Raw genomic sequence first — 14408 nt, 5'->3', positions numbered from 1 at the left:
AGGAGGTTGATAAATAACTTAATCAAGTGGCTAATTGCAAGAGTAGTTGTCTTCTATTGCGAAGCAATGACAAAAGAGGTCAAACAAAAATAAATAAACTGGGTAACTCAGAGGCTTAAAGCTATTCAAATAAGGTGAACAATAAAGTGAAGGTGTATAAAATGTCGTCAATTGCAAGATTATGAGTTTCATACACCATTCGTTTTTATCAGCATCCGGAAATAAATGTTGTGTTCAAAAGAAAAGTTCTCTTAGAAAAGAGAAAGACAAATGAGATAAAATTGTAATTTGATAATAATGCTATGGTTGAAATTCTTCTATACATTTATAAATATTACTATGTGGATATTGTTAAAATATATCAACAATTTAAGTTAATTATATTTCGCCGAATTGAAAAGGCGTCATTTAAAATTAAAGGGTCTTTCGTTAGTATATTGTATGATATGATATGATGACTTCACTATCTTTGTCTCACTTGGTTTGGGCACATTTTCAAATATATTAATCGATGTCCTAATGCATCTTATTGTGCATAATAAAAATTATAAAAATTTGATATTAATAAATTGCATTATAACGAATTAATTAAAATTACAATTGACTATGATTTAATTTATATATTTGGAATGATTCATATTAAGAGTGTTAGGAGTAATGTTAAAAACTAAATTGAGTAAATGAATGGAGTATGTTTTAAGTATAGTTGAATTTAAAGAGTTAGAAATGTTAAAAACTAAATATGGTATAAAAGTTTAAGGTTATCTCAAGGAAAGGTTTTATTAAAAGATAAGTTAAAAAATTGGTAAGAAATTGATTTTATGTTCGAACGTCAAAAGGAGAGAGAAGCTTTGTGTTTTATGCTTTTCAAGAATATAATTTTCTTATTTTACAAGTACTCTGTAACACCCCAGAATTTCCGACCCCTTAACGAAATCAAAACCGTAAAGGACGGGAGGAAATTCGGGCGTTACATACTCTTTATTTTCATTTTGTATAAGTTGTTTGATCTGCAAAGCAAAATAAGTATATATCTTACGTATCTACTCCATTACATACGTTGAAGTATTTATAGCCTATTAAATTTTGATAAAATAATTTTTTGTATATCGTGCTAACACGGGTTATCAACTATTATTACATTCATACATTTAACATATAGTGATTATTAAATAGTTCATGTTCAGCACGAGTAATCAATAATTATGTTCTAATGATGTGTAAATGTTGTTATTTATTATTCAATTTTCTTTATTGTGATTTTTTAAAAAATTATTATTCATAGTTTTCTTTCTTAATTTTTATTTAATATGTTTATAACGATTATATTATTCATGCATAATAATTTTTAAATATCTCGTGCTTTAGCACGAGTGATCACCTAGTATCATCAAATGAACTTGCTTTGTTCATTGTTAACAGAGGAAAAAAAATATCAAATGGTGGTGAAGAAAGAAAACTATCCAATAAAGATGCTCTAAGAGCAATATTAAAACTTAAATTCATACAAAAAATAAATTAAGTCTCCTTTACAAGTGTTAATTTTTAAAAATATCTATTTGATGTTAGTATTTAAAAGGACAATTAGCAAAATATAGCCTTAAAGTTTATGTTTTTATGAATTACAACTTTAATGTTTATATTTTGCGAATTACAGCCATCAAAGTATTATAGTCTACAACGTTTAGGTCATTTCACATAATTTTGACCATTTTAGTGGTCACAATTTTAGGTTAAGTGGTCGGAATTCTGTGATTTGACCTGAAAACTGTAGACTTTGATACTTTGGTTACTGTAATTCGCAAAAAATAAATATTGACACTGTAATTTACAAAAGTCCTAAACTTTATACTCTCTCCTATTCATCTTAAGTGTTCTATTTACTTTATGCACTCTATCCAATGCACTTATTCGATATGTATAATTAAAAATTATAAAAAGTTGATATTAATAATCTTTACATCAAAATGAATCAAATAAAATCTCACATGACTATGTTTTAACTTATAGATTAATAATAAAATGCAATTTAAGAGTGACAGATAAATAGTGTCTCAAAAATAAATGGGACACGTAAGGTGAATAGGAGGGAATATTATTATATTTTAAAATCTGAATCTATTTGATTGCCTTTTTCAATAATGACTAGGTAGATTAGAGAAGTGGGAAGTTAAATGTTAAAGTATATAATATATCCTGCGGTCTCAACTAACAACTTAAGCTTTTGGTTGAAATTGTTCATTAACATGGCATTAGAGCCAACGTGACAAGTGGTCACGAGTTTGAATCTCAATCACCTTTCATTTAAAATGGAATATTCAATGCCACTTGTGAGGAGGGCATGCGTGACATTCATACTTTTAAGTAGTTTTAACCCAATAGGCTTTTGTGTCTTGAAACCTCAACCATCAATTGATAATTAAGACCCAAAAATATATTATATACTCTAATATTAAACCAAAATCAAATCTACACCCTGTTTATTAAAAAAAAAATACTTCTACTTGCTTTCCACGTGAGATCCCCATTCGATTCTCCGACCTATTATTATTTTTATTGGTTTTTATAAAAGAAGACTTGTTACGGGTAAAAAGGTTAAGAGGACTAGATTCAATCATCATCGACCAGAATTTGACCTTCGTTTGCGCAGGAAAACTTCCGATTGTGAGAGGTAAGAAAGACGAGAGAAAATGAGCAGCCAAGCAGCAGCACCATTCTGGAGAGCAGCAGGGATGACCTACATCAGCTACTCTAACATCTGCGCTAGTGTCGTCAGAAATTGTCTCAAAGAGCCCTTCAAATCTGAAGCTCTTGGCAGGGAGAAAGTTCATTACGCCATTTCCAAATTCGTTGACGGAAAAGCCCAGAAACCAAGTATTCTTCTTTCCTCTCTTTTTGTCCTTCTATTCTAATTAATGATTTTTATGTTATTGGTGGTATTTGATTTTATTAGATCATTCGTTTTGTGATTTGATTGATTCAGATCTAGGGTTTTTCTGGGTTTTTGATTTTTGTGGCCTAGAATGTTTATATTTGATTTATCTGGGTTGAATACGCTGAAAAGCGGCAACTTTGTTGAGTTTTGGGAAGTAGTGTAATCTTCGAAGAATTGGCAATCTATGTTGTATTGAGATAACGGATTTATTCATGCCCTAATTGCTTACATATTTTTTAATTAAAAGCACGGCTTTCTTGTTGAACTGTGGCAAGTCTAATGAATTTTGGGGAGGCTGAGTTGGAGTTGGATAGATTTATCAATCAAGAATTGAAGTGCATTGCAAGCATAATACATTATGAAGGGATCTATTAAAAGCTTTGTGATTGATTGATTTGGTTTTGCTTTAATGAGAAACTTCTGAGACAAAAGTAAGGAAAATAATTGATGCCCTTATCTAGATTTTATCAAAAGAAGGGTTCAAATAAAAATGTAAGGTAATTACATACTTTTTGTTGAATGGTGGCAATTAACTAGTATATTAGTACTGTCTTATTTAGTGAGGAATAGAAGTGCAATACATGAGTTGTAGCCACAGGGATAAAAATAGTATGTAGAACAAGACGGATGTTGAAGCTGGGTGATAAATTGCTTAAGTAGTAAACTTTGCATCAGGAATTATAAATTGCTTTTTTAGGAACATCTCCTTTAGAGAAATTAATGTCATTTGGGACATCAGTTATTGTTGTAAAATGTTAAATTTGGGGTTAGCTGAAAGTTAAGTGTTTTGAGCTGTAGGGATGAATGAATAGGAATATATTTGATGTTTCACGTGTGTCTATCGATTGAAGCGCTCTTAAAGTTACCTTAAGTTTTTTCCCTGTAACTATTGCTGTCAGAGTTCTACATTGTAAAGGATGGTGAAATATGTGGTAGCTTTTTTTTTGTTTTTTGTTGGAACTTTGTTTAGGGATATTATATATCTTCAGGTTTATATACTTAGCTTAAGGCTTATTCTCACCAGTAGAGATCCCTCTTTGAAAGATTATGTGAGGTGAAGTGCTCTGAACTAGTAATGCTGCTCTTGGTTTTTCTGACTAAGTTTTTAATTGTGGTTCTCGTTAGTGTTACTGTGTTTGTATGTAACTATTGGTGGATGGGATGCGGTGATGGTGGTCGACCGGGCAGAGCAAAAATACTAGATTATTTTATAGGAGCTGTTTATTTTACATTTTTTAGATGTTGCACACAAGTGATTAAATCAAAGCAAAGCTAATTTAAGCTAATATTTATTTGAGGCTATGAATTTACGGGTCGTGTACACCTGGTGTCCTTGCACATGCCTAGAACCACCTATGGTGGTTGCTGGTCGGTGGAGGACTTGCTCAACCATGCCATGTGGGAATAATTGCTGAAATTTACACTTATGTTGAGGAACTGTTACCTTCATTTGAAGGTGGTGTTTTTCTCAAACGACTAGCACCTTCACTGATTTTCTTTCTCTTAATGTCAACTTCCAACCATGCCCTATGGAAGAATGAAAGTTTTGCCTTAATGGTGACTAGTGAATATGAATCTTGGCTCGACTTTCTTGTGTAGTTATGTATATTCAGTTATGTATATTCTAATGCTGGCAAACTTGACGCATTTGATTCTCTCATCATCTCCTCGTATTTTACTGACAAAATGCTGTTCTTTCGTTTGACAGCCATTCGATCTGATACCGAACAGGAATAAGGATGTCTGCGGTGCTCTTTTGACTTTTGAAGATGCTTTCATGATTGTGTTCTTTAAAGGTCGTTTTTATATTTGGTTTTGTTGGACTTTAAGGTTGTAATGCTCGAAGACACTGAGATGATGGCATTGTGGCCTTTGGGTGTTATAATAATGAAACTTCATTCATATTGATAACAACTCTTTTGTTTTCTGAGAAGTTCAGCTTTCCTCTTTTGAGGGTCTCTATTAGCATTCACATGAAATGAATACTCCTTTCAGCTGGTCTTGGACGAGATGGCCTCATAATAAGACCGTCAATTTGGGCAGGTTCAATTCGCATGTGTAACAACCTAGGCATTTTTTTTTAATTTTCTGGACATTTTTTAATTTTGACCTTAAAGGATCAATTTTCGAAATTGATACTTTTAAGGTCAAAATTGATAAATGTCCAGAAAATTAAAATGATATTACACGCGCAAATTGGGCCGACCCAAATTGACGGTCTCATAATGAGACCGTTTCGTCCAAGTTTTTGTGTACTCCTTTATGATTATCACTAGTTTGTTTTCTGTTCTCCAAAGCATTGTTGGGAGTATATATGATAATGCATACTCCAAATTTAGACCTCTGTTTAAATTCCTCGAGATTGTTCCTTGAACTTTAAAGTGTCGTTGGTGCTAGAATGAACATTTACTTATGAATTACTCTCTCCCGACCACTCATTTTTCTGCATTTGTTGTAAAAAGCGAAAATTGAGGGGGACGTAGCATCAGTTACTACATTGTAGGAATTCATTTAGCTGAGACGACTTCCATTGGTGGGAAATTTTCTATGATCAGAAACTTTTTTGTGGGTTTTTGCATTCCATTAGTGAGTAAAGTAAAAAAATTTTAATAGAAGCTCGACACTTGTGCTAATAACATTTTTATTTTTTAAATAGTTTTTTTTTATTTTATACATTTATTAAAAAATATATACAAATTTATCAATGGTCATGAAATTTTATGCTTTATAATTAGACATTTATTTTGCTATATTTTACATACTTAAAAAATTATTTATTTTTTAAATTCTATATAATTTGGTATTTAGAAAGTGATGAGAAAATTCGTTTGTTTTCTCATTGATGAGATAACTTTTCTATGTAAAAATTTTCCACAAAAATATGATGTGGATGAGAAAGAAAATATTGAGAGAGATTGATGAGGAATTTTTTTTCCCTCATCAATGAGAGTGCCCTGATGTATTCTATTTTTTAGAGTTTTATGTATCCATAGACTTGCTCTGTTGCACTCTAGTACAAAGTAAAAATGCGATAACGATCGCGGTAACAGAAATAATGCAATTATCATCACGCCTAAATGTCGGTCGAATAGTAAGATAACCTTGATCGCAGTAACGGAAGTAATCAGAAGATAAAGAATTTGTATGTGGAAAGAATCGTTAATCATGATGTTAGTATATTGATGGGTGATTGAAATATTACAAGCAATTTATGTATGAATTAGGGTTCTTGGAGAAGGGAAGTGAATCTCCTCTAAGGCTCTAACAAAGGAGAACCACAACTAAAGTCAGTTCTCTATATGCAGATTTGATTCGATTAGTCCATATCATTGATCTTGGTCCTAATTCAACTTTCATTTGGTGGATATTAACCCTCGCCTCTGCTAGCTAATGTTTTCGACATGCTTAGTGCTCTGTTCATAGGAGAAAATCTAAGTTTTCAGTAACGATCACAGAATATAGTTTTGTGATTATAACTTTGAGGTCATGATAACCTTAAATAACTTTACAGTTCGGTAATAGGACAAATATTTTAAAAATTCCTAATCAATCACCGTGATTTATAAGTCACTACAAAAAAACAAGTACCAATAAAGTAAATAAAATAAAAAAACAAATTAAAACCCTAAAAATCCTAACCTATTAAATTCATCCATGCAAGAGTGATTTGACAATATTACAAATCACAGTTATTTATCTAGACTATCTGATATCTCCTAATATTTTGCCCAATTGCTCCAGACGGTTTCTCTTGATGATGCAATATCTAATGTACTCTTGTAACGATATTACTATAAGCTATAATAACAACTGTAGAAAATATATCTGATGAGAAATCTACCAAAATGTCTTACTCACACCAACAGAATAAACGATGTAAAAATGTATATCTTTTTATTTAAGGTATATAATTTAGTAGTAGTTGCCTTAGCTAGTTTGATTTGTATCAAGCTTGCCTTACCGCCGTGACAAGTGAACCGGTCCATCTGCAGGCCAAATGGTGGGCAAGTCTGCATGTACCGCGCCATGCCTATTTTTTATTAGTCTGAAAGTGGCACCCAGGAGCACAAATATTCGTGCACCGCGTTAGGCCAATCCAAAGTATGGGTTGTTTCAAGCCATGCCGCATTTGCCCATGCCATTCACATGTTGGCTCGAGCTGTGCACAACAGTAATTTGTTTGAAGAAATATTGATGAACTATCCGTCTCATGAGAGTGGGCATATTTTAACCAGTGACTACAAAAAATGATGACACTACAGCACTAAAGAACACTAAAAAATATTACAGCTTCGGACAACACTCCCACAGCCCTAAAGGGAAAAAAAATGCTATTCAGCAGCTTGCTTGGCTGTTACAATTTATCCTTAGGTTCATACTGGTACCCGTTTTCCACGGAATCTGTCAATCAACTGTACATCATAAAAACAGGCAACATAAGTTCAATGGTACTTTGTAGGCTAAATTTATTTACAATTGTTATGTATACAATGGCTAATTATAGCAATTACGATTTTTATTTGTGTGAAATTGTGAATGATGTTTTCAATCATAAGTCATTTAAAACAATATTTTTGTTATTACAAGGGTAAAGTTGCTTGCGTCTCATCATGGGAAAACCACTTAGCATTTGGATATCCCATATTGTAGTTATGTATAAAAATTCGTGGAAGTAGTCCAATGATAAACAGCTCAGTAAGCTATGACATGAAAGCAGCTAGCATGTATCCAAAATCATCCATCAAATTAGTTCTAAGAATTTTCCCCCCTTTTCTGAAAGAGGCATTGAATCTTGTGCAATGACCCAAGGTAGTTCGCACGGCTTTACTATGTTTGGATGGAAGGAAGGGAATAGGATGGCTTATGATACGTTTAGATGGAAGAAAAGGGATCTCAATCCATTTTCCTTTCCCTTTTTTAGCTCAGTAACCTATGACATGAAAACAGCTAGTGCCTAGCATGTATCCAAAATAATCCATCAAATTAAACTCTGATTTGTAAAAATTCATCGTTCTATTTTCCTTTTCTTTCATCTAAACATATCATTAGTCATCCATCTATTTCCCTTTCTTTCCATCCAATTATAGAATAAGCCGTGAGAATTATCATGGGTCACTGCCATCAAGATTCAATACATCTTCCAGAAAAAGGAGGGAAGATTTTCAGAACTGAATAGAAATAGTGGTTTCAAAATTTCCCAGCAGTAACTAAAAAACTACATTCCTAAACATCAAACCCAGAAAGCAATCAATTTCACAAAAACAATATATCACTAGTGTGGCAACACAAAAAGAGTTATTTTATGGCCAAAGTCTCAAAACTATCAAGCAAAGATGAAGTCAGATCACGTACAGATTTAAAGAGTGGATGTTGCAACACCCAACCTAGAATAGGTATCTTCTGTACAAAAACTGCAATAGTAGGCCAGAACCCACTGCAAGAACAAGTCATTGGTTATTTTAGGACTAAAACAATAATAACTGAAGTAATTGTGTAAACAGACCTGAAAAGCACAATGAATCCATACAATTCCAACAGCATGCCTATAATAGGCCAGCCAATAACAACACAAAAGAAACCAGCCCCAAACGATATTGTTCCCTAAATTAAAACCATGTAATAGACTGTAATTAGATGCAGAAAAACTCAATGAGAGAAGAGAGATAAGGGGAATTGTAGAAAACAAAACCTTGAAATTTTGAGGTTTTGTGAAAAACTCAAGTGTCGATTTTAGCCCAATGGTCAATGCCACACCGGACAAGAAGAGGATCTGCAGCACATAATTGAAAGCACCAGTATCAAAGCAAGGGTCAGCAATAGAAGTTGAAGGGTAAGAAAACAGAAAAAAAGTGAGAAGATTGAGGTTAAAAACTTACATTTCCCATGGCAAGCAATCCCTTGTCAAACAATAACATGACCCCCAAAAAGGTAAAGAAAATGCCAAATCCAGTCAACCCCAGTCCAATCTCTGTTCATATTACAAGATTTGCAAGAATCAGCTTCTTCAGCACTCATTCATCCAAAAGGAGTTCATATTTAATACAAAGGACGATAAAAGCCAAGGTCCAATAATCCAATAACAAACTAGAAATAAGCTTATAAGGAAGAACTTTCGTCGATACAAAAAAAATGGAAGTTCCAGAAGTAATTGTCCTGCTCATAGACAATTTAAATAAAATGGAGCTGAGATTAGTTTTGGAAAAACATACACCACCGTGCTATAATGCAGTAAATGGTTATAGCACATATGTACCAAAAATGAAAAATAGTTTTTTTTTTTTTTTTTTTTTTTTAATAAAAAAAATACCTATTTTTTACAAGTTATAGGTTACCCATGTTTGTTTAGGAATACATAAGTTGATAGTTTGGATTATCCTCAGATTAATTAACATTGACATTATTTCTGGAATATGGTAAATAATTGATGGTTTTTCTGTCAAATTTTCCTTCAAGCAAGATCTATAGATAGTATAATTGTAACATAGATAAAATAAGGTGAGATTCATTTCTAAGCATAATACAGAATCTTGTATGCGGGCGTGGGAACGGTAAGAGTCGCGAAACAACTTTTGAGCTCAACTCCTTCACACTACGGTCACGATATGTAGACGGCCAATATTTTGCATTGCGTATGAAAATGAAGTAATGGAGCAATATAAGGATCAAAATCAAGTGATAATCCCTTCCATATACAATCAACGCACAAGTATTCACCATGTATGTTTCAACTGCTCTACATAGGCACACAACTCATTGAAATCCAAAATGTTTGCACACACCCAAAAATGATCCACTAGAGTCAAACTAGCACCAAAAACAGACCAAACCTAACCTAAAGTTACAAACTAAGAAATGATGCAATCTCCCCCAGTGTGTTTAATATATATTACCACACCACCATCTAGTAAAAAGCTGCTAAAAATTTTCCAAGAAATTGAAACACCCAAGCTATTAGGAAGAACACATGACCTGAGGGCTGGGATAGGAAATGACCAACATTATTGCACTTTTGACTTTCTTTACAACATAAATTATTCTTATGTAGAGATCAAATTATGTGAATAGGTTGTAGTATTAGCTCCCCAAGTCCAACATCTCAAAACAAAAATGTTTTAAATAGATTAAAAAGTGGAAGAGAATAAACAAGTAAAAGAACGGTTGAGATTGGTGCAATAAATGCAGTAGACTATAAGTGCAAGTAATTAGAATGAAAAAAAATATTTAAGCAAGCAAACAACACTAATTTAAAGAGGTTCATCGAATATGGTTACATCCTATTCCTACCTGGTGTTTGTATTAATGTCTTTGATGGACTTGAGCTTGAAGCTCATAAATAAAGATATTACAGTAGTGGAGTATAAACTAAGGAGTTTAGTAGAGCAAATGCGGGGAGAGAGAGGGAGAATACAATACAAGCAAAGTAAGGAAAACACACGAGGAGACTTTGCTTTAGTTACAACGCATACAAAAACATGTATTTATATGCAAAATATAAAAAATGCAGCACAATGAAAAGCTGCCTGAAAATTGAAGACAGCAGCAGCCTACTTATGCTCATTTGAGCAGCTGTCTCTTTGTTTCCTCCATTGCTCATTGAAGCTATAGGATTAGGTATGCTCGTTTGAGCTTCCAATTTTTGACTAGCGTGCATATCCTTCCAAATATTCCAACTCCCAATGAATTACGCAAATTAAGCAAAAAACTCTCATGGACACTCTTCTCCACCATATATCACCATCCTAAGCATAAAATTCTTTATACCATGTGCACATGCTTGATGACTCCAAAGCTTAGCTTAAAACGGCTAAGACAAACCTTTGAGAGTCAAATCACCTCTTCCAACAAAAAATAAATGAACTCACATTAAGAACAAAATGATGCATAGGTCCACGCTCAACAAGTTCAACTCACATATCTTTAACATGGGCAAATTCTGTTTCCCAAGTCTGAATTACATAAAAGTACCAACCATTTGGAAAAGGTTATAGTGTGATCTCACTAAAAGTGGACCTGTTGACATTATTAGTTATAAAATTTTCTGCAGAATTAAAGTTATGATAAATTTTGGTTTTACACTCTAATTATGTAATGGTTATGTTTGATCTCACTATTAAAGTAGACCTGTTGGATACATACATGTTAAAATCACATTGCATATTACTTCCATGCTACACATCCACTTCAAAATCTATGCCATTCATACATTATACTACATATTAATCCATGACATGTTAAAAATTAGAGCGTGAACATTATGAGTCACTATACAGCTGGAAGGTCTAACTGCTCTTCTCCAATTTTCTTATGTACAGTAGAATCATATAATTTTTTCATTTTGTCTTTCCATTGTTCTTCCAATTAAACATAATAGATTATGTAGTTAGTAATGGTTTTTACCATTTCTTGTTGCATCATTTCAATGACACAACGTCACTAAAATCACAAGCTCCGCAGCATCACGGACCAGATAAGCATGAAATTCAATATAATGATGAACGTTCACACAATAAGGCATTGTAGAGATCAATTAGCATCAAAACAATGGGACGAAATAACGAACTGTTTTAATTTTAATCCAGCAAGGCAGCAACAATACTTTGACTAAGCTAGAAACACTTACTTTTTCTATCATCCATCTCAAATGACACCATTTTTCAACTCCAGTGATCAAATCTGCGAAATCCAGTGGCAATTTTACATGAAATAAATCAAAGTTTCACGCGACAGAAATGACAATTGCAGAAAAAGGATTTTAAGATTCAAAATAAACACAGATTTTCAAACTGATAGTATCTATAAGTTACGAATTCCGAGGTTATGGTACATTAATGATCAAATTGAAGTGCAGAAAATAATAATAAAGAACTTACAGAAAGAATTGAGTAGCTGTAAATGGAGGAGGATGAAAGAGGGAGAATTAGGGTAAGCGTGGAAAAAATGTAGAAATGAGGTTTGCAATGGGGAGAAGAAGAAATGGGACAGGCGAGGCGGTATTTGGAAGTTATAACAACTGGAATATTGCACGTTGTATTGCCAATGGAATGAGACACACGACTATAAATCTATAAGCAGCGATTTTGGCGATACTAAATGTCCTATCTTTTTCATTGTATTGTTTGAATATAATTAATATTTTGAGTTGCGATAAATCATATGGATTATACTTATCTTGAACAAGCGCTGAGTTTGATGAATTGAAAAAAATCAGAATTTTTAAAAAGATCTTATTTATAAATGGTGATTACGTGAAAATCAAACTCTTTTTATCACAAATATAAAAAAAAAACTCACAATTACTTTGTTAAGTTGACTATTAACACAATATTCTTAACATTTAAAAGGGTCCTACTCCCTCTTTTGAAATTGCAATTTTCATCTAAGATCATTTTGTTTGAGTATTGAAAATAAACAAAATACAATAGTTCTTTGATTTTTTTGAGCTAACTGTTGTGAAAATATTTGGTTAATGTACATATTAATTGTTTATCCTATATAAAAAAACTAGTAATTATAAAAAATAAAAGTCAAAAGTTGATAAAAAGTCAAATAAAAAACTAAATATAATAGTTCTTTGATTTTGACTTAATTATCATTATTAAGTACTCTTTCGGTCTCTCTCTATGTGTCCCATTGAGTTTGACACATGTGTTGATGCACTTATTTAAGATCTATATGTAGATTAATATAATTAAAAATTATAACAAATTAATATTGATAATCTTTGCATTGTGAACAATTAAACAAGATTCTATTTGATTATATTTCAATTTTATAAATTAAAAATAAAATATAAATTAAAGTAATTGATAAATAGTTTAAAAAATTGTAACACATACTAGGGGATTGAGGGAGTCTATAGTCTATACTATAAGTTTAACCAATCTAAAATAGCAAAAAAATAAAAGAAAAATTATTTAGAATAATTCAATATTTACTCGATTTTTTTATAATAGTTTCAATTATTATTAATCATGAATAATCCGAACTTTGAAAGATATTTTCAAGATTATATCATAGTAACCGATAACCTGTTGTAACATGTAATTATTGCCAAAAAATTAAATTAAAATAAAATTAGAGAAATAAAAAGCTAAGGTTTATTTACAAAAACTAAAAAAAAAAAAAAACACCCAAACCTCTCCCCCACTGCCACCCCAACTGCGACCACCTTATTGTCGTACCATTGTCAGCATCCCGTCCCTTCCTCCCTCACGCTGACCAACTTCATGTCCTTATAGCTAGCTACCGCCACTATCTCTCTCCCCATCCGACTAATCTTATTTACCACATTTGACACACCACCACCTCCCCCTTACAGACGTGAACACCACACTTCCCTGCCCTTTTCTTTTTAACACTGCTAACTACCACCTTACATCACCCGTCTCCCTTCTTCCTAGACGACCACCGTGATGCCCCATAGCTCAATAACTCAACTTCTTTTCCCGGCTCACTGTGAAACACCAATTCCTTATCTCACCCATATTATTGGCACACATGCTAGAGGAAAAGGAGGTCAGTGGCTAAATGGAAAGGTGGTCATAGGTTGGTGCCTGATGGTCGTTTAGAAAGGAAAGGTGGTGGATTGTTGGCCAATTGGGGGAAAGGAGGTAATGAAGTTTTTTTTGGAAAATTCTATAGTTTTCGTGAAACGTCAGTGGTAGCATTTTTATAAGATTTTTTCACGTAATAGCATCTAACTCTTAAAGACTAAAAAATATTTGTTAATGATAGCATTTTTATAAGATTTTTCTACATAATAGCATTCAACTCCTAAAGACTTAAAAATGTTTATTGACAGTTAAAATAAAAATCAAAACATCAACTCCATCTCAAATTCGCGTAGGGCCTCACCATCTTCCTCCATCCTGCCGAACTCTGCAATTCAGCACCCTTTCTTCTTTGAAATTTATTCATCTCTACTGCTGTGAATCCCTGATGCTACAAACTTTGCAATTCGTGACACTTTTCTTCACTGCTGCTGCAAATCACTAGCACAACACAGGTATGACATCTCTAATTCATCTCCCGTTACGCGGTGAATAAAACGTCAAAATAGTAAATTAAGGATTTAAGAGCATAAACATGATTTAGCGCAAATTATAAAAACAACAACCAACATTTAATATGAGTAGAAACGTGAATGGTGAATTGAACGGGAATTGACAAGGATTTAACAAAAAATGCTACGACAGTTAGATAGTACATAAATCTGATACTATCATGTCGAAAAATTTTACAAAAATGCTACCACTGACATTTCATGAAAACTGAATGCTACCACGTGGAATTTTTTTATCAATTTATATTAATTTAACTTTATTTTTTTTTGCCAATTTATTTTTAGCTCCTGTTACATGTTACATTATAGACAATAATTTATAGAAAAAGTGACCTTATAAATTGAATTATTTATATTTAATAAAAAATAAAATTATTACAAAAAATCGAGCAAAAAGATAATTGTTCTTGA

The 14408-nt window shown here is 32.4% G+C and overlaps 1 protein-coding gene across 1 annotated transcript; it reads right to left on the bottom strand.

Annotated features, from left to right (window-relative positions):
- Positions 1-5986: 5986 nt before the first annotated feature.
- On the bottom strand, positions 5987-11974 carry LOC130801429 (vesicle transport protein GOT1-like). Its single transcript, XM_057665287.1, has 7 exons — positions 11806-11974; positions 11556-11608; positions 8812-8903; positions 8625-8705; positions 8439-8536; positions 8288-8369; positions 5987-7347 (listed from the first exon to the last, which is right to left on the bottom strand). Exons 2-7 carry the CDS (start codon positions 11584-11586, stop codon positions 7309-7311), a joined length of 423 nt encoding a protein of 140 aa, XP_057521270.1. The 5' UTR covers positions 11587-11608; positions 11806-11974; the 3' UTR covers positions 5987-7308.
- Positions 11975-14408: the final 2434 nt, after the last annotated feature.

Source organism: Amaranthus tricolor, chromosome 15, assembly GCF_026212465.1.
Source record: "Amaranthus tricolor cultivar Red isolate AtriRed21 chromosome 15, ASM2621246v1, whole genome shotgun sequence".
Lineage (NCBI taxonomy): Eukaryota > Viridiplantae > Streptophyta > Magnoliopsida > Caryophyllales > Amaranthaceae > Amaranthus > Amaranthus tricolor.
The sequence above is the reverse complement of the archived record's forward strand: the minus strand, read 5'-3'. Positions and strand labels throughout refer to the sequence as shown.